At 46.9% G+C, this 18,990-nt stretch overlaps 1 protein-coding gene across 2 annotated transcripts in view; it reads right to left on the bottom strand.

Annotated features, from left to right (window-relative positions):
- The window catches only part of LOC144955772 (uncharacterized), a 72,101-nt gene extending 56,618 nt beyond the window's left edge, over positions 1–15,483 (bottom strand). For both annotated transcript variants that reach the window (XM_078885911.1, XM_078885912.1), the window contains exon 1: positions 14,457–15,483. In XM_078885911.1, coding sequence (XP_078742037.1) covers positions 14,457–14,798 — 342 coding nt within the window. In that variant the 5' untranslated portion in view covers positions 14,799–15,483. The remainder of the gene's footprint in view (positions 1–14,456) is intronic.
- Positions 15,484–18,990: the final 3,507 nt, after the last annotated feature.

Below are 18,990 nucleotides of genomic sequence, written 5' to 3'. Positions count from 1 at the left end.
ATCAATCTCCTGTCACATTCCACTGGTGACATTTTCCCAATGGCAGCAGCTGGAAAAGTTTCAGAGCCCTTGGACCCCACCGAATATTGGTGCACGTTAAAGAAGTTACACCCCCGTGATGTCACTTCATTGGGGCTCAACTGGCCCATTACATTCCGTGAGGTGCTTTAAGGCAACCTCCACGAACTCGGGCAACGTTCATCATCGTCAGCCATCATCAATCCACTGCTGGATGAAGGCCTCCCCATGCTGCTGCCATTTTCCACAGTGAGTCAGTATCCTTCATTTTAACCAGATTAAATAAACCCATTGAGATACATAAAATACTGCCCCCTTTGATAGGGCGGCCTGGGATCTTGCAATGAAATAATCCACATAACACGCGCACATGAACGGATTTCATGACTCCATATACAGCGCTTGGAGGAAATCCTCTAGGACACGTTCCAGTCTTAGTTACATTTATTTCAACGGGACAGAACACATCGAGACTGCAAGAGCGACCAATTTAGCACCAAGCAAATATCAGTCCTGACCTGTTAGGCTCAATGCAAGTATTATCTTAAATGCGTAGCTGCGTGCCCCATTATTGCAGTGTTTGCGGAGCTTAATAGGGTTAACTCTGACAATAGCATAGTTGTAAATCCGTATAAATATATGCAACAAATTACCCGCATCATTCTTCCAGTGGCCTTTTTTTTCCCCGCTGCCGCTATTGTGCATCTCAAATGACCACTTCCATGGATTGCTTCGGGTTTCCCCGGTCATGGATCGTCACTCAATAATCATCCTCCTCCTCGTTTCATTCCCACCACTCAGCAACCAATCGCAGACGGGGGCCAAAGTTCGCAGGATGAGGTCAGTGCACGGGATTGACTTGCTCCGCTTTGCGGTGGTGTGGCCTTTGTGTGTCCTCCTACTCCATTCCACGAAACCACACCGCAAATCACCCTCCCCTGAGCGCGATAGGTATCCTTCCCAATAAGTTAATGGCATGCAGTCTACAGTAAACACTTAGGAAGCTGCTTGCGTGGTTATGGAATTGCTCGCACATGCGGTGCGTCTGCTCAGCGACTCGATGTACAGGAGGGCATTTCCTGTAACGTGTTGCTCCTTGACTCAACGCTGGCTGATGACCTCTCAACGTGTTAACCACATTTTCTGGGCAGCCATCTCTTCCCCCCACCCATCCCACCCATGGAAAAACAAAAGCCTGGGTCTCTCGCCCCTACATCCAGTTCTGGTTGGCAGCCAAAACCAATCTTTATTTTGTCGCACGCCGTTCACCACAACAGTGCTGGGGGTTTTCTGCAGCTTGTCAAACTGGCAGCCGTGCAGAAAAATAAACACAATCATTTAAATAACAAAACGCTCAGCGAAATGCACATTTCGCCTACTAACAATGCGCAACATCACACAAAGAGAGAGAGAAAATGTCAAACGGCAACAATTAATTGAGCGTTTGCGACATTCAACTCCGTTGTACCGGCGAATGTACAGGTATGTTTTGTCGCGTATCACATCGCTGGCTCAGGGAGAACAACAAAACAGTTTACTCAGTCGTTGTTGTTTTTGTGAAAGTTGTGTTCACTCGGGCGCGATGGAGCGTGGAAGGAGGGGAGGCTGCTGGAAACTGAGGGCGAGAGACTGCAAGTAACCCTCTCTCGCTGGAGCCGTTCCACACAACATGACCACGGAAGTCTTTTATCTCAGAGCCATACGCGCGTGGGGAGTGGGTGGGGGCAGATTGTCGGTCACTCTTGTAGGAGTCCACAGCCGAAGTGCTTGTTGCTATCTTTGAGTGGCTTCCTCCCCCCGCCCGCACCCCCACCAATGCATCTAAACGCCGTCTGTGTATGTAGAGAGAGAGAGGGATTTATACAGGATAATGGGCTCACCTTTCAACTTTCCTTCACTGCTGCTATCTGCAAGCCGAGGGAAACTTTTGGGGGGAAATAAAGCGAAAATCCACTTTTTGGGGCATTTCTATCCTATCTGTATTGTGTTCAGAGGCCCTCACGGCCAGCCACTGCAACCCCACGCACACACAACTCTCGCCATGCTGTACTTTTTTATGGATGTATGCTAATTTTATTTTGCACCGTGCGCAGCCAAGCGTGCTAATCGGGAGGTGCAAGTTTTAACTTTGTTTCTAACCCCATCATCAAGTGCAAACCACTCTAATCTAAACTAAACTTGTTTTGATCAATAATAGAGGTTTCTTGGGTTAGATCGCGTAAATATAAATGTGTCATTAAACCAGCCACCACCCGACGCAGCCAATAAGTAAGCTTTGTCACGTAAAAAAGACTTGCCAATTTCGTTACCAGTTCAGCACTCCGGTGTGTTGGAGGATAAACCCACAATATTTACAATTCGATTACGACGCTTCGCCGGTAATTACAACCAGCCTCATCAGGCAACAGCCAGAGTATTTTTTATTTGACCACGTACGGCCCACTGAGCCATACAACTCTTTTTCGGAAGCGACCTGGCCACAAATGAGTGGCTTATCATGTGGAAATGTATAGCAGCCAAATACTCTAAACGCATGTTTCTAATTCTTATCAACTGCCAAACATTCAAGAACAGCCAGCTATTTTTTTAACCTTGCTGTCATACAAGGCCGATGGTAATGAATGGTTGTGAATGGGCCATTAAAACTGTTGAGGTATCTACGAATTAAGTTTTCCTTTATTTTGTACCGCATCTAACCAATTGCACGTATAAAAGCAATTGTCAATATAATCAGCGAACAAAGGTGAGATTTAAAGCCAAACGTATCTGGCCTTTCGTTCAAAATGTCATACTCAAAAAAAAAAAATTCGACCGCCGCTCATTATTATGATTATTTTTTTACAATCTCGGTATACCCTTTTTGTCAGCGTGGACAATTTGCAAAGGATAACATCGCGTAACATAAATATTATTGACTCATTATTCATTCCCCAACACTTTTAACAACCGCTAAAACGTCGATCCCGACAGCGACTTAAGGAACTTGCGCGTGAAACCCAGAAAAGAAATCGCCACCGTTGTCTCCGCCACCAAATCGCTCGCAATTTTCAAGAACGTCGCAGCAAAGTCACGTGGCGCAAGAGGGGTGAAGTCTTCCACCTAGCACGAAGGACCCCCCCCCACCCCACACCGCACGCAGCTGTCAATCAAATCAATCACGTTGGCCTCGTGACGGCGGGACAATGTCGCGGAACACGAGCATGACTACTTCCATTGTGGCCACTTGAACAAGAAACAACAAAAACCCCGACGCGACAAACATTTTTTACATTCGTCCGGCCTCTTCCATCCCGAGCGCTGTCAGGCCTCGTCTCCCTCTCCAGATGACCCCAACGATGAACCGCAGACATCCCACGGCATGACGGCAACAGAGGCAAAAAGGCGCGTGCTTCCCGCCTTTCCGTGTTTCGCGCACGCCACGCACGCCAGCGAGGCCTCGTCGTCCCACTGCCAGGGAGGCCCCCCGCTGCGCTGCTTAATCCTCTTGGTTGCGGTCGTGCCGATGGCAAAGGAGCTAATTGACAACAACAGCAGCAGCAGCAAGAATAAAAAAAACCCAGAGATTACCCTGGAGACTAAGCCATGGATGGGAGCAGCATCTTTCAGACGGGGTCTCGGGGAAAGTGCTCGCGACCCAGTGGCAAATCAACACGACGCGCTTTAGGTGCTGCCGGAATATGATACCATGTATTTTCCCCAAATCGTAGCCTTCCCGTCATGCATAACACGCCTCAGTTATATATTATTTTTATTATTGGAAACATATTCCTAATGAGCAGCCCTTCATAACGTTCTTTGTAAACAAATGTGACTCACTCCAGATTGTTTATGCAGTATAAGCAATGCCAACTCGGCTTCATTGCCATTGCAATAACATTTACAGTAGTATTTTAACAACGTTTGTAATTACTGAGCTGTAAAAATGTATAACAATAATAAAATTATATTCAGCCCCACTGACAAACCACTCCTGGATGAAGACCTTCCCCGTGCCGTTAGACCATACTTCACCACGCCAGTTAGTGCAGCTTGGTTAAGACAGGGACCTAAGACCAGTCCAGATAGCCTCACCACCACGGTTAGCCATGGTAGGAAATTAAATTCTGGTTTGATATGGTTTATTGCACTGTGTGCAAACTACTGCACCATTACTTCCCGCCACAATACATAACACCGTACGTACTCGCCTTAATATTTTACCTACTGCAGGTAGCCAGGTACTGGGAACCTTGATTTTCTGTACTATGCCAAACAATACAATTTAAGAAAACAAACAAGTGACAGGACTTGAAATCGCTGCACAATTCACGACCTTGTCGGCAATCAAACAACTTTTCTGGAAGCTTCACGAGCTTGCAACATCGCATGGCAAAAATACAACCGCCTAAGTACCCATGAGGGGATGATGCTGGGTTCGTGACTCCCATCGTAGCCTTGAGTGTGGTGGCAATGGCAACAATAAACTCGATGCCTGCATGCTCTATCACCTCCGTCCATTGCACGCTGAATGGCCAATTATTATATGTACCCAGATAACAGGAGCAAATAGCAAACGGTGATAAGTACAACCTGCCTTGCAGTTTAAAAGAGGCCCATTTATCAAAGTTGCAGCGCTCGCCATCACAAAGCAGCCCTTCCGAGCGTGCGAGACGTTTTTTTCCTGTGTTCAGGCGCTGCATGTCGTGCCAAGGTAATTAATGTTCGTCATTAGATGATGGACTCTGCAATGTGTTTTTCGTCGGATTGCAAACGCACGTCGTTCAGCGTGACGTTCGACGTTTTGCTCCACGTGCTGGGAGCTTGTCAACCTTCTTGGTTCGTTCGGTAAAGTCACGTAGAAGGGAAATAATAAAATAATAAAAATTCAACATAAGAAAATAATTCTCACGACGTTTCGGCCACAACGCAAGCAGCCGTCCTCAGGTGAAGAACAGGTCTGTCGGAAAGACAGTGTCAGAATTTCAGACACTGTCTTTCCGACAGAATTTCAGACACTGTCTTTCCGACAGACCTGTTCTTCACTCGAGGACGGCTGCTTGCGTTGTGGCCGAAACGTCGTGAGAATTATTTTATTATGTTTTATTTTTATTATTTTATTATTTCCCTTCTACGTGACTTTACCGAAAGAACCAAGAAGATGAATCCCTGCAGTCACGAAAGCTTTAAATCGAAGCTTGTCAACCCTTTCCCGTTCCGAGACGTCTGCAAGTTGCGGGGTGGCTGTCTCGTTCACTGCTGAATCTCGGAACACGCAAGCGGTTAGCTTTAATTTTATTCAGAGAGACACCGCAGAGAACTGTAGGGACACAGACGCACTCTATGATATCTGGCGCCAAACTGTGCACGTGCGGTGCAGCATTACATTTGCATTCGCTACTAAATTGAAAGATTTACTCTACTGAAAAGCAGATGGTCTCAATCATTGACTGAGCATATTTGTTATATCGCTGTGTAGAGATTTCTTTTAATTTTCCAGCTCAGAAAGAGATATGAACGATATATGTAAATGACGAAAACTTTGGAATACAATATGCATAACCGTTAAGCCCTCCACGAAATACAATTTCTGATGTGGTGAAAAAAAATCGTAATTGGATTTAAGGAAGAGGTTCACATTAGCAGTGGTGTGCGAGCAATAACCAACCGTTATTAACACTGCCCGATGATATTCCCAGAAACATTTGTTTACTCTCCATATTCTATTCCAGTTATTTTATTTCTGCTGCGCTGTAACACATCACTTCACGAGACAAAGAAGCCCCTTCGGATATCTCGCAGTGGTAACAACCCCGTACGTCTGAGAGAGGGCCTCGAAATGTTCACAGAATTTCATTCGCAGAAGCCTTCCCACGCACTCTGCTGTGAGATTGGTGTTCATCGCACGACGGTTAAAACAATATTTCAAATTATTTGCAAAACCAAATTGAACGTGATGACTTTTTGATGCATTGGTGTCCGGGCAGAGCCCATCAGCCCACTATACCGCACTTGAAAACCTGATTTAATCACGAGTGGCTCATACTCATAATCGAACTCTGACACTCAATGGTGCTAACTCAGTCATCTGACATCTGAACCACCTTTTTCCTCTACATTGTTACATTATAAATCTATGGTTAATGACGACGGAAATTAGGATTCATGGGCACGTGATTTTGTTATACATGTACTGCACGCTGTAACCACAGCTCCACACCAAATGCGAAAGGAGACAGATGTTTCCAAAAATTGTAAATTGTGCGGCCACCGAAAATATATACCCGGTGCTGTATATGCATATGGAGAAGTAAAAAAAAGAAATGTGTTTGGCGATATTATCCAATGAAACTATATCATTACGTGAGACAGATGTTCCAAATTACCGCCGCCTTAATTAGAAAGAAACAGATCTCCCCACCTCCCGTTAGCCACACGCATGGTCAATCATTGTGAACACTGCCAAGCGTCGTAATAAAACAGCGGCTTAAAAAATTAAAACCGAGACATAAACTGTAAGTATTAAGATCCCAGGAGTGTATTTTGTAATATCTCTGTTAAAGACAGAAACCCTAAAAAAAACTGGTCATCCCATTAGCTATCCCAAACAGATAAAACATTTCGATTTGAAGCTTTCGTGACTGCAGGGATTCATCTTCTTGGTTCTTTCGGTAAAGTCACGTAGAAGGGAAGTAATAAAATAATAAAAATAAAACATGATAAAACAATTCTCACGACGTTTCGTCGGCTGCTTGCGTTGTAGCCGAAACGTCGTGAGAATTGTTTTATTATGTTTTATTTTTATTATTTTATTACTTCCCTTCTACGTGACTTTACCGAAAGAACCAAGAAGGAGATAAAACATTTAAAGGATTTTTTTAGAAACCATAATGAATTATTTACAATGTATAAAAACACTAGAAATTGGGTATTTATTAGTTGGCCTTAATCCAGTGCAAGGGTTCATCCGTCCCTAATGTTATCCTGGCAAATAATACGAATTTTCAGCCGTTTGTCAACCCACTGCTAAATGACAGATTTTCCACACCGTGGCAGTCATGGGAGTTTTTGGCCACGCTTCACCACAATGATGTCAGTGCGGAGTTCTCACAATCAGTTGCAGATGTCACTTGCCAGTGAAATTAGCCATAACCGGCAATCAAAACCCGTGTCGTTACGTCCAAAGCGCACTGCGTGATCGACTGCGCTACCAACTGCTCCCATCCTGGCCAAAACAGTAAACGACATCAAATGTTTTACTATTATCCTGTTGGCATCGTCTTCTTAATATTTTTACACTTCTCAATAAAACGCTAATTGTAAACATCGCAGTCAATGAAAGCATTTACCAGACACGCATATATGTCAACGATATTGAGAAACATATTCTAATGTACCTTTTAAAAGCATTTTACACGTGATCAAACATTTATGTTATCTGTATATATAAAACATATAAAATCATTTCTAGGATTCACTTGGTTAATAGTTTTAAAGATAAAAAAACACTATCTGAAAATGACGAGAAAAAATCGTAACACTGAAAAATGTAAATAACCAGCTGAAAAAACAGTATGTTTACATTAGTTAAATATATCAGTTAAAACGTTAGTTTCCCAAGACGGACGGATTTCCAAAATTGTTTATTTTTTTTCCTTCCCAGCCTTGTTTGTGTTGACATTTTTATTGCTGCAAGAAAATGGCCAAAGCACATGCAAGAGAAGGCAGAGCAACATGTAAAACAAATGGGCCCAGCGTGAGACCTCATCTGTTGCGGGAAGCACAGGCTCTGTCTGTCCTGCTATGCCACAAATGTCCCTCCCTGAACCAAGCCACAAATGCAGATGTCCCCTGAGAATTGATGGTTGCAAGTTTGTTGCAAACCCAGCAGCTTGATAAACAGCTTCTGAATAAACAAAACAAGGCAGCTGTGCTACACGCCTTGGGAAGTTCCTCCCGCTAATCCTAGGATCGTTGATAAGTTTCTTTAGTCTGGCTGCTGGAATCTTTCGACTGTTTACGATTAATCTTTTTTTCTTCTTATTCATAATTTTTTTTTTATAAAATACGTTTATCCTGATTGTGCTATCGGCAATGCACAATTAAACGAAGGATCCATTCGGTCCTCTCGCAGAGTAGCGCAGCCCTTTACGGAAGTAAATATCTTAATATAATTTTAAGTGACCTCTGGTCCAGACCGAAGCAGACAGCACTTTCCCACCCACTGTGCGAAATGAGAGTAATGTTCATCGCATGACAGTCAAAACAACATTTTATCATCTAAGAGCTGACATTTTTGCCAAATTCAGTTCAGAAACAATAAAATGTGATGGGCTTTTTTAATACCGCCATTGGTGACGAGGCTGAGACCATCAACTGACTACACTTGAGAAGCCGGTTCAATCACAAATGGCTGAAAGACAAATTCAAACTTCGGATCCCTGAAACGCGAGCTCAGCACTCTGACCTCTGACCTCTAAGCTACCCCACCAGCTCTGTAAAATGTGAGTTGGTAAAACATAAAAAGCTGCACGCACTTACAATTTTAATTTCAGCACACTATAGATAGAAATCGAGAGCTTCGATTTGAAAATGAATGTTATATTTGTAGATAATGTGTGGACAAAGGAGATTGGGAAACAAATATACGCTCCGCACTAGAATATTACAGCTAATCTCACCGGGCGAGAGCCTAGAAACTGAATATTACTTTCGCTTAGCAAACATACGTGGCAACAATATGATAGATTAACGATGATAAACATTTGCAGAGAAATGGGAGCGTGTGGGCTAATTCAATCTCGAGGCACATCGTGCACATTTTGTACACAACCTAGAATTCCGGATTTTTATTTACAAAAAATGGTCTCCACAATGACAAAATAAACTCATCCGATGCAACGAATATATACGTCTGCTCATTTACTCTTGCAACGTTTGTGACCGTGAGATATCATTCAAATATACGCAATCAAAATGCACCCATCCGAACGTCTTACTGCGAATTAGAATACATACTCCAATCACAACGAAAACACAAGGCACTAAGTGCTCAAGCGCATTACATCTGCTATATTTGTGAACACGGCGTAGACATAAAAGCACTGAAACTCTCAACGCTGGTGCATTCATGCTAAATTTAGCAGACCATTAAGAGCCCGGGCTCACGTTTTATTGAGTATATGCGAGTACTTAATGAAGTGAATTGGACATCACTGCATTGATATTGTAACGCGATCAAACATTTTCATACATACACAATGGATTAAAAATACATTTAATCTCTATAACGGATCACAGCACGTTAAGACTGAACTTGTATTAAGGCAATAACTCTACTCTCAATCAGATTCAAATTTTCAGGAAATAAAACGATTAAATTGTCAATTAATCCGCGACAACCAGCAGTGGATTGACAAACGGTCTGTCTGTTCCATTGGAACCTCATTTGCCAGAAGAAAAAATATGATAATTGTTTTTAACCCTTTTATCTGGCAACAAAACTGACACCTTTTTTACAAGGAGTCATGTTTGCATAGACCACAATACCTGCAGTCGTAATGCAAACAACTCTCATATTCTGATGGTGCATTGTCTTTTGAGTTGTGCGCCTTTTGGCGTCATCTGGTTCAACACCATGTGAGACTAGCCTCTAAGGAAAGCTGTCTCGGGTGTGGACCAATCAACTTCAAGGACAGTGCATACATTATCAGAGTTATGTTTTTTGTTTGCATTACGACTGCAGGTATTGTGGTCTATGCAAACATGACTCCTTGTAAAAAAGGTGTCAGTTTTGTTGCCAGATAAAAGGGTAAAAAACCAATTAACGGTCTGTCTGTTGTTATTATTATTTAATTAAGCAATTTATAGATTTTAATCACAGTGTAATTTAATGGACCATGGAAATGCGATTGATTTCTGAAACTTAATGAGATAATTAAATGTAAAACATTCACAATCTAGGCTAGGTAACCAGATCAACGAGCTGGATGACCTTCTCATTAAGACATCTGGAAACTCGGTTTTGAAATCTCCATCGAACAAACTATTACACTTTTTATTTATTTTACCAGGTAAGGTCGATTGAGCTATTACCTCTTTTTCAGAAGCAATCTGGCCACAAATGATAGCCCAATTAAGTGCCTTATCATGTGGAAATGCATAGTAGCCAAATACTATAAACGCATGTTGATTCTAAATGTGGAGGGAAAACCCAGGACCCTAAGAAAAATCCACACGACCACGGGGAGAACATGCAAACTCAAAATATACAGGTGTCAGGGTCGGGATAAAACCCACGACCTCCTGCATACCAGGCGAGGGAGTTAACATCTCGCCACCGTGGAGGCCCTGGCAGGACACAGAGCGTCGGAGAGAGAACAGCAGGTGGGTCCTCCATATACACACAGAGCCAAAGTGAGAGTGATCACAATGATGACGAATTGTGTATCTCGTAGTGTGCAACACTGTGTTTGCGGATGGCCTGAAATATGGTCGTGAAATGTCATACCACTGCCAAAATGAACCGGGGAAAGTGCTCGTCTCCATTGCTTATGCTAAGCTAATGGTGGAAATTCCACATTCCTATGGCAAGAAGCTCAATGACTAAAATGAATGTCACACTGTAATAATTATACGTTTAAAGATGACCCTATGCCAACATATATCTAGTAATAGGAAATGGTAATACCAAGCACAGTATAGCCACAGCACACAGGACATGTTGTGGCATATTGAATAAAAGAAAAATAATGAACAAACCTTTGTCAATCCACTGTTGGATCAAAGCTTCCTCACGCAACATCAGTTAAGGGAAATAGCTGACCACACGTCACCATGCTCATCAATGGGGTTGGTTGAAAGAGGGGGGGGGCCCATGACGGGTTTAGACAACATTTACCACTGGTGTTAATTAGCGCAGTACGCTAACAACTGTGCCACCACTCCCCCAATGTTTATTTACTGTGCCCTGTTATGGCATGGCAAAAACCAATGAGCATACACAACGGCAGTGTTCTAGACAAAGGGCTGTAACTTCTTCATATTATTATAACAATAATAACGTGTCGAAGTTCAACTTAGCTCTTGTACAAAGAATACTTCACAGTTTTAAGGGGTGTCACACACCACTATTGTTTTTGTACAAGTCCTCCTTAACTGGGGGGGGGATGCAAACACACCAACGGAAGAGTCGGGATTTCCTGTTTTCGAATATCACCACGCAAACTTGCATCCATCATTACACACAACGCACACACACACACTCCTCGAGCCGTCTAGGAACAAATCACCCGGTGGTATGCACCAGATCCCATCAGGCCTCGTAAAAACTAACCAGGGTTTGAGTCCGGAGCAGCGCATGGATGGGTAACCACCACGCACAGATGTCATCTGTGGTAGGAACCGTGGGCAGTAGAGGGCAGCGCAGTAAATTCCATTGTTGTTCTATACTACCCCAACCCCCACACCCCAAACTTCACCCGACTCGTACTGACCGGCGTGGGGAAGTATGGTCAAATATGGTCCACACCTCTGATTCGCAAGGTCGGCTGCGTACGGTGCGAAAGAAGTGCTACAAACATACAAATAACGCTGTGTGCACAGCGGACAGGGTGGCCCAGATCACCCGGCAATGGGATTGACACGTAGGCTGTACATTAAAGTCCACACATAATTATTGCAAGTTACTATGTGCTCACTGGATTGTGAATGTTATGGACGGGTGTTTTTATTTATTTATTTTCGTTTGTATTCAAGTCCCATCCATTGTCAATGGGACACTGATCTGACCGGAATTATCCGTGGCAGCCCTGGACCTCCAGCACCCACGAAGGTCGGCAGCGTTGGTAACAGACAAACAAAAAAAAGCCACGTTTGGCAAAAGAGGAAATATGGTGTCGAGTCGACCTCGCCTTTCACACCCTACAAAGGACACCAATAGGAGAGATCACTCACAGCTCAGAAACACTCGACTTCATACCCCGTCACACTCAAACACGCGGCTTAAGGCTTCATTTCTCAGGAATATATTCTGCCCCCCCCCCAACTGCTTACCCCCTGTAACTCCCCCCACCCTTTGACAGCTGGGAGGGGAGGGAGGTTGGTTGTATTTTCTGCAGCTCAGCCCCGGACTGCTCTGGCTGGCGGCTAAGTATAAGGCCCTGTTCACACATGACACTGGTCAGTGAATGTTAAATACCGTACGTGCATTTACACATTGGCTTTCCCAATGTAACGTGTCCATAATCAGCTTGGCGTTGATAATAGAATGCAGTGCTGCACCAACATCTGCTATGAAGCCCTTTGTGTGCTATTCAGCAATGATGCTAATGGTTTTGGCAGCATCACGGCCCCTTATACCCTTGTCCGGTCTTTGCGCACACAAAAACAGTGTAAATGGGATGACTTCTGCGCGCATGATATGCACAGCAACACTTGACATATACCCCAGTGGTGTGTCTGCCATTCAACAAAAGCAATGCGCGTCCCTTTTGTCAGCCCACCGCCGCTGCCTGCGGTATTGTCAGAATTATTAAAAATGAATAACCACGGTGCCTATGGTCAAGCGCTTAACGCCGGTCTAATGTCAACGTGGGTTATAACGTGGCCACATTTCTATAGACACCGCATGGCGTGAAATGATTGCTTCACTCTTGGCAGACTCAGCTGTTAAAGCACGTGGGATCGAGCCACGATGATTAATGCATCACGTTTTGGCTTTTAATGCGAGCTACCCCTGTGCACCAGCCTCAAAGGATGTTGTCACAGCGGCCTCTCTGAACACAATGTGATGTCACGGCAGATAATTTTTAAGTGGGACCACAAAGCCCGCAAATTGTTTGAGCGCCTGAAAAAAAAAATATGAAACGTATTATAGCGGCTCTTTTGTTGCATGGGTGATCACAGCACACAACAAATGGGCTGTGGAATCCTATGCAAGCACAATGAGGCAGTGCAATTTAGAATTGAAAGGGTGGTTACAGTAGGGTGGTTACAGTAGTTATACGCTGCGCTATTTGAACCCGGCTACCCGAGTTCGAATCCTGGCCACAGTGGCAATTGATGTCCCAGTGGCAAGCGATATTATCCCATTGACGAGTGATATCAGAAATCGGTTCTGGTTCCATGCTCTGCCCCACCTTTACCAAACCACACTGACCAGCGAGGTGAAGTCCGGGGAAATAAATTACACTCAATAGCTGGCATGGAGTGGGAAGGCCTTCATCTATTGGTGGATTGAAAATGGCTGAAACATTTTTTTTTATTACATAGTTTAATATGAAACGTACCGTAATTTAACATCGCATGTGTTTTACAGATGTAACCTTGGCTCTTACCTTACCAGCTAACATTCTCTACACAAAACAATCCGAGCATCAACTACTGTATTGTACATGGCCTTCAAGTGCCCCACAGAGAACCCAAGGACGGACGTGTCACGCGAGATCCGGCTTTTATCCGGCAACGGGATCTGCGTACAGAGAGGCCACTCTAAGAAAGGGGGGGGGGGTGTCCTCATGAAACAAGCTGAGTGGAGGCAGCCTTAAGGGGCATACGAGTGGGCCCTGTGGATGGGTGCTCACGACCACAGCTTACAGATTGAGAGGACCATCCAGAAGAGATAACACACCACGGGGGTGGCCCTGTGCTGCTAAAATCGCCACCTCCTTTTTGTTTACGGAATTGCATTGTTCTCCCCGAGTTGTATTTGTTCTAACCACAAGCGTTTTTTCTGCTCCCCCTACAAAAAAAATATTTTCCGAGATCTGTGTGCCAGCAAGGAGCGGACCTGGTTGTCTCGGTGATGTTTCTGCTGTCGCAGCCGTCTTTCAATATGTGTCTGTACGTGTCAAATTGTGATTACAATTATGCATTATTAACGCCGTACGAATGGCTTGCGGTAGTATACCTTGTGCCTGACCAATAATCCCCTAACAAGCAGAGATCTGGTATCTCAGTGAGCTGTTGAAATTGCAAGCACAACAGTTGATGATGATGACGACGACGATGCTAACGGTATGGAATGGCAGGGAGTAGCATTGGGTTGAATCTGACAAAACAGTTTAATGGTGATCGTGACGATGATAATCACGGGATTACTCAACAAGAGCTTTATAATGGAAATAATAAAATAATAAAATTTAAACATAATAAAAAAATTCTCACGACGTTTCGGTCACCTGAGGACGGCTGCTTGCGTTGTGGCCGAAACGTCGTGAGAATAATTTTATTATGTTTAATTTTTATTATTTTATTATTTCCATTCTACGTGACTTTACCGAAAGAACCAAGAAGATAAATCCCTGCAGTCACGAAAGCTTTAACTCGAAAAAAAGAGCTTTACAGCTCATCGGATTCCTCTCCAGGACAAGTAAATATTCGGATTCATCCGAGCAGCGATAGTACAATAGCAGGTTGTAGCAAGTGCAGCCACTCGCCAAAAAGCGACCGCGAGAACTTACCGAGAAGCCAGCCCAGAAAGGGCACGAGTGGCGGATGCGGGCCGAGCTGGTGAGGGCCAAGGCAGCGAAGCTCACGGTAACAATGAGAGCCCCGAGTACCATCTGAGCCACTCCGAGGATGAGCATGAGCCGAGCCCTGGAGCGCTGCTCCCGCACCCATGCCAGGCTACTCGTCTCCACACGGGTGCCACTGGGCAGCACGGTGCCGGTGGCGTGGAGGTGATGGCTGTGAAGATGGTGATGGTGGTGAAGGTGATGTTGGGGATCTGGCCCATGGGGGTCCTGAGTGCCACCACTGCTGCCGGGTCCAGGCAGGGTCGGGCAGGCAGGGCTTGGGGGCATGGTGGGGAGCCGACACCCGCCGGGTTATTGAGGGGCCCGGGTAGGGAGGATGAGGAGGTGCAGACGGAGGAGGCCGTTTCGAGGCAGCTGCAGAGAAGCGGACGAGGCGATGGAGACGCTCCCAGGCAGAGAAGAGACGGCAAGGTGGAAGGTATCGCCGGCCGAGAGTCGTCCCGAGCTGATGCGAGATCAAGGCCGATAACAACGAGATGTGTTTCGGAGGCGGGCTCGGTTGACTCCGAACCTTGCGACAGTTTGGGTGGTCCCCACCGCCACCCCCACGCACGCTCGTCGGATAGCAAGGGCAGGCAACCCCGACCATGCGTGCAGACCTCCCCGCCTGCTTCCACCCCGCTAACAATCAACGCGAACGCCGCTGCTGCTGCTGCCGCTGCTGCTATTTAGCCCGGGAGCGCACGCGTTGCCAGCGCTCGACGCCTCTCCCGAGATCTTAAAACCTTCCCGCAGTCCGTTTCTCCGGATGAGACATCGTGCCCGTCAGTAGCGGTGGCATCGGCGGCGACATAAACACCAGCAGCAGCAACAGCACGACGATGAGAATGACCCGTCAGCAGCAGGCGCAGCAGCAGCAGCACGTGTGGGCACGAGAGGCAGGGAGAACACAGAATGAGAGAGAGAGAAGAGGCGTGAGCTGGGAGAGCTGCTGGTGGTGGTGGGGGGGGTGAGAGAGAGCCGGGCGAGACGGGGAGAGATGGAGAGAGGGATGTGGCCAGGTGTGTGCGCGCGCGCGCTTGTGTGTGCGCGCGTGTGTGTGCGTGCGCGTGCGCACGTGTGTGTGTGCGCGTGCGCGCGTGTGTGGAAGAGCAGGGGGAGGAGGAGGAATAGGAGCCCAGCGTTCACGCAGTAATAAACAGGAAGGGAAGCATTCCCACCGGAACACCCGCGGGCCGCGCTGACGTTGGGGAAAAGAATAAAGAGGATGGGAACACGCGGCGCGTGCACGTGGACGCGCACACGCACGGATTGACACACACGTGGACGCGTACACACGTGGATGTGCACACACACACGTGGATGTGTGTGCACACACACGTGGATGTGCACACACACACGTGGATGTGTGTACACACACGTGGATGTGCACACACACACACGTGGATGTGTGTACTATGCCTTCCCGTGCAGCCTTCACAGGCAAGTGATGTTAGCGAGCACCTAAGGGGTTGGTGGTCAGGACAAGGCTCAGCCAGCTCTCTTTGTCTCCACAGTTCCGATTGCACCCCCAGTGCTTAGATCACCGCACCAGGTATTCATTTAAGGCTGAGTCTACCTAGGCGTGGACAGGAACGGTTCAGAAACAGTATTCGTCACCGATGTTGACCGCGAGCGAGAATCCAACTCGGGTCGGCGGGTTCGTAGCGCAACACGCGACACTACCGCTCCCCAAACTGGACAAACACAGAGACAAAGATCCCGCCCCCGTGTAGCCTCAACAGACTGTTGGGGCAAGTGCTGTTAGCGAGCACCTATGAAGGCCGGCACGGCACACGAAGGGGCGGTGGGTGGCCAGAGGACACGAAGGGGTGATGGGTGGCCAGAGAACCACACCCGGTCCCCTTTGTCTCCCCGGTGGGGCGATGTTTACGCACCGCACCAGCGATTCCTTCGAGGATGAATGGACCACGCAGAGACCCCGTGAGTGGCTCAGATAATCGCCGCTGGTGTTGAATCGAACTCAGGTCCGCGAGGGTTCGCAACGCAGCGCGCTCGCCGCTGCACCACCGCTCAAATGAATACGCGCACAGGCACCAGACTCGGCCCACGTGCAAAGTCTCCTCCGGTCAATACGTCACGACTCACGCAGACAAGGACATACGCGCACGTACAGAGAGACACGTGCGCACACGCTCCGATGCATTCGGGCACGCAAAGACAAAGATTTCACCCCCCCCCCATACCCCCGTGTAGCCTTTTAACAAACTTTACATACAATAATTTATTTCCAACTACGTGACTTTACCGAAAGAACCAAAGTGTATGGATTCTTGCAGTCACGAAAGCTTCAAATCAAGATTTTAACAGACTGTTTGGGGCAAGTGCTGTTAGCGAGCACCTATGAAGGCCGGCACGGCACACGAAGGGGTGGGTGGCCAGCAAACCACGCCCGGCCGCCTTTGTCTCCCCGGTGGCGATGTTTACTCTACACCGCAGCAGGTACTCACTTGAGGCCGAGTCGACCTAGGAGGGGAAAGCCCACGACCGGTGCAGAGAAATCGTCACCGGTGTTGAAGGTTCCGCGCACCCAACGTGGTGGACTAAAACGCATTGGCTGTCTACATGCGGAGAGACGGGAATTGAGTTCTGCTTCGATGAGTTTGGAGTTTATCGCGCATTGGTGTAATGTAATGATTCATCTGTCAGTGCGTGTGCATTAAAGCAAGCGCGAGTCTATGACAAGAGCTGCTGTATATGCAATGCTCTTAAGTGCTGCAAGCCATTACAATGGCATTGATTTTTTATTGATGGCAAATTAAATGAATATGTTTACTGTGGAGGGAATGGCGCGTCACTGGCTCGCCAAAGGGACACATTCGTGAACGCACAAAGACAAAGATCCCCCGTATAGCCTGCCCATAGAGTGGTGGGACAAGCAAGTGCTGTTAGCGAGCACCTATTTATGCTCGCAGACGCCACGCACGAGAGGGCCGATGCTGATGCAGTCTCGCTCGGCGTGTCTCTGCACGTGTGTCTGCCTATGTTGTTTCCGTGCCTGTGTTTTATCATTCATTCTCACCTGACGATGGCTGCTCGTGTTGCAGCCGAAACGTCGTATTGTATTATTATTTGATTTTATTCTCTACGTGACTTTACCGAAAGAACCAAAGAGCACAACAGGCACTCGTTTTAAAAGGCTGAGTCGACCTAGGGGAAGCCCACGGCCGGTTCCGATACCACTCGCCAGCGATGGATTAGCGGTGGTCGGGAAACGAACCCCAGGATGTCCGTGGCTCTGTGCGCGAACGACTGCGCCACCGCTCCCCCAGGGACACGCGCGCACACCCCACACGCGCACGCGCGTGGGAAGGATGCGGGGTCAGGGCTAGATGGTGGTGAAGAGAGTGGGGGGTGGTGGTGTAATCGGGATGGTTGTGGCGGGGGTGGGGGTCGGGCCCTGGGGAGAACGGTGGTGCTGGTAGGACATGGCTGTCAGATACTCAGTGCAAATTGTATCAATGGTGTGGGTGGGCAGGACGTGGTTTGACACACCGTGCGTGGCGCGCACACGCAACAGTGTGTAACAGGACAACTCCTGTAGCCCGCGGTGATGTGGGCGGGCGGGGGGAGTGAATACCGCAGATCCCGTTATCCGCGGGGTTGTTCGTGAAATGAATTCCAATTATCCGCGTGTGTAAACAAAATCACAAGGGAGACAAAGGAGGCCGGGCGTGGTGCCGGCCACCCGACCCCTCGTGTGCCGTGCCGGCCTTCGTAGGCGCTCGCGAGCAGCACTTGCCCCAACAGTCCGTTTGGGCTACACGGGAGATCTTTGTATTTGTCTGTCTTTGTGGAGGGAGGTGTGGGAGGGCAATCGATTGTTGCATCACGAAACCGAGAGAGAGAGAGATGAAGACCACTGTCGAGAAGTGGATAGAGCTTGGCTGATGGTGGTTGCGGTGGGGTCGCTTGTGAGGTCTCTGGTGGTGGCGCCTCTGCGTGGTTGAGGGTTAGCAGAACACACGCAACGGTTGTACCATCACTGCTATAGATAGCAGTGAGTTTATCATTTATTTATTCCGGGGGAATAAAGTCAATTTTAAATATCGATCCACCTAGTACGCAGTGTATCGTTTATTTATTGATTCCAGTCGTGGTGGTGGATGTGTCAGTGAAGTGTTGTTGCTCCTGGAAGTTAACAAGATGACAAAGTTTTTTTTTTATCCAGGTACAGTAAATGATAATAATTCAATAATTCACAGCTCCTGCAGAGAATTCCTCATAATTATCAGCCCAAATGGATTCACTGCTGAATGCAGGCCTGGGATTGCACTGAGAGACAAACTTAAAGAGAGACACGTGGATCAGAGAGCACAGGCAAGGTAAAGATAGAACTCGTGTCAATATGCCCCTTACGTGAAATGTTATTTAGGCATGTGATGTTGTGGCAATGAATTGATTACGAGAAATTATTCTTTCACAAGGCACACGAATCGAATCATTCGTATTGAGAATC

Source organism: Lampetra fluviatilis, chromosome 3 (genome assembly GCF_964198595.1).
Source record: "Lampetra fluviatilis chromosome 3, kcLamFluv1.1, whole genome shotgun sequence".
Classification (NCBI taxonomy): Eukaryota; Metazoa; Chordata; class Hyperoartia; order Petromyzontiformes; family Petromyzontidae; genus Lampetra; species Lampetra fluviatilis.
The sequence above is the reverse complement of the archived record's forward strand: the minus strand, read 5'-3'. Positions and strand labels throughout refer to the sequence as shown.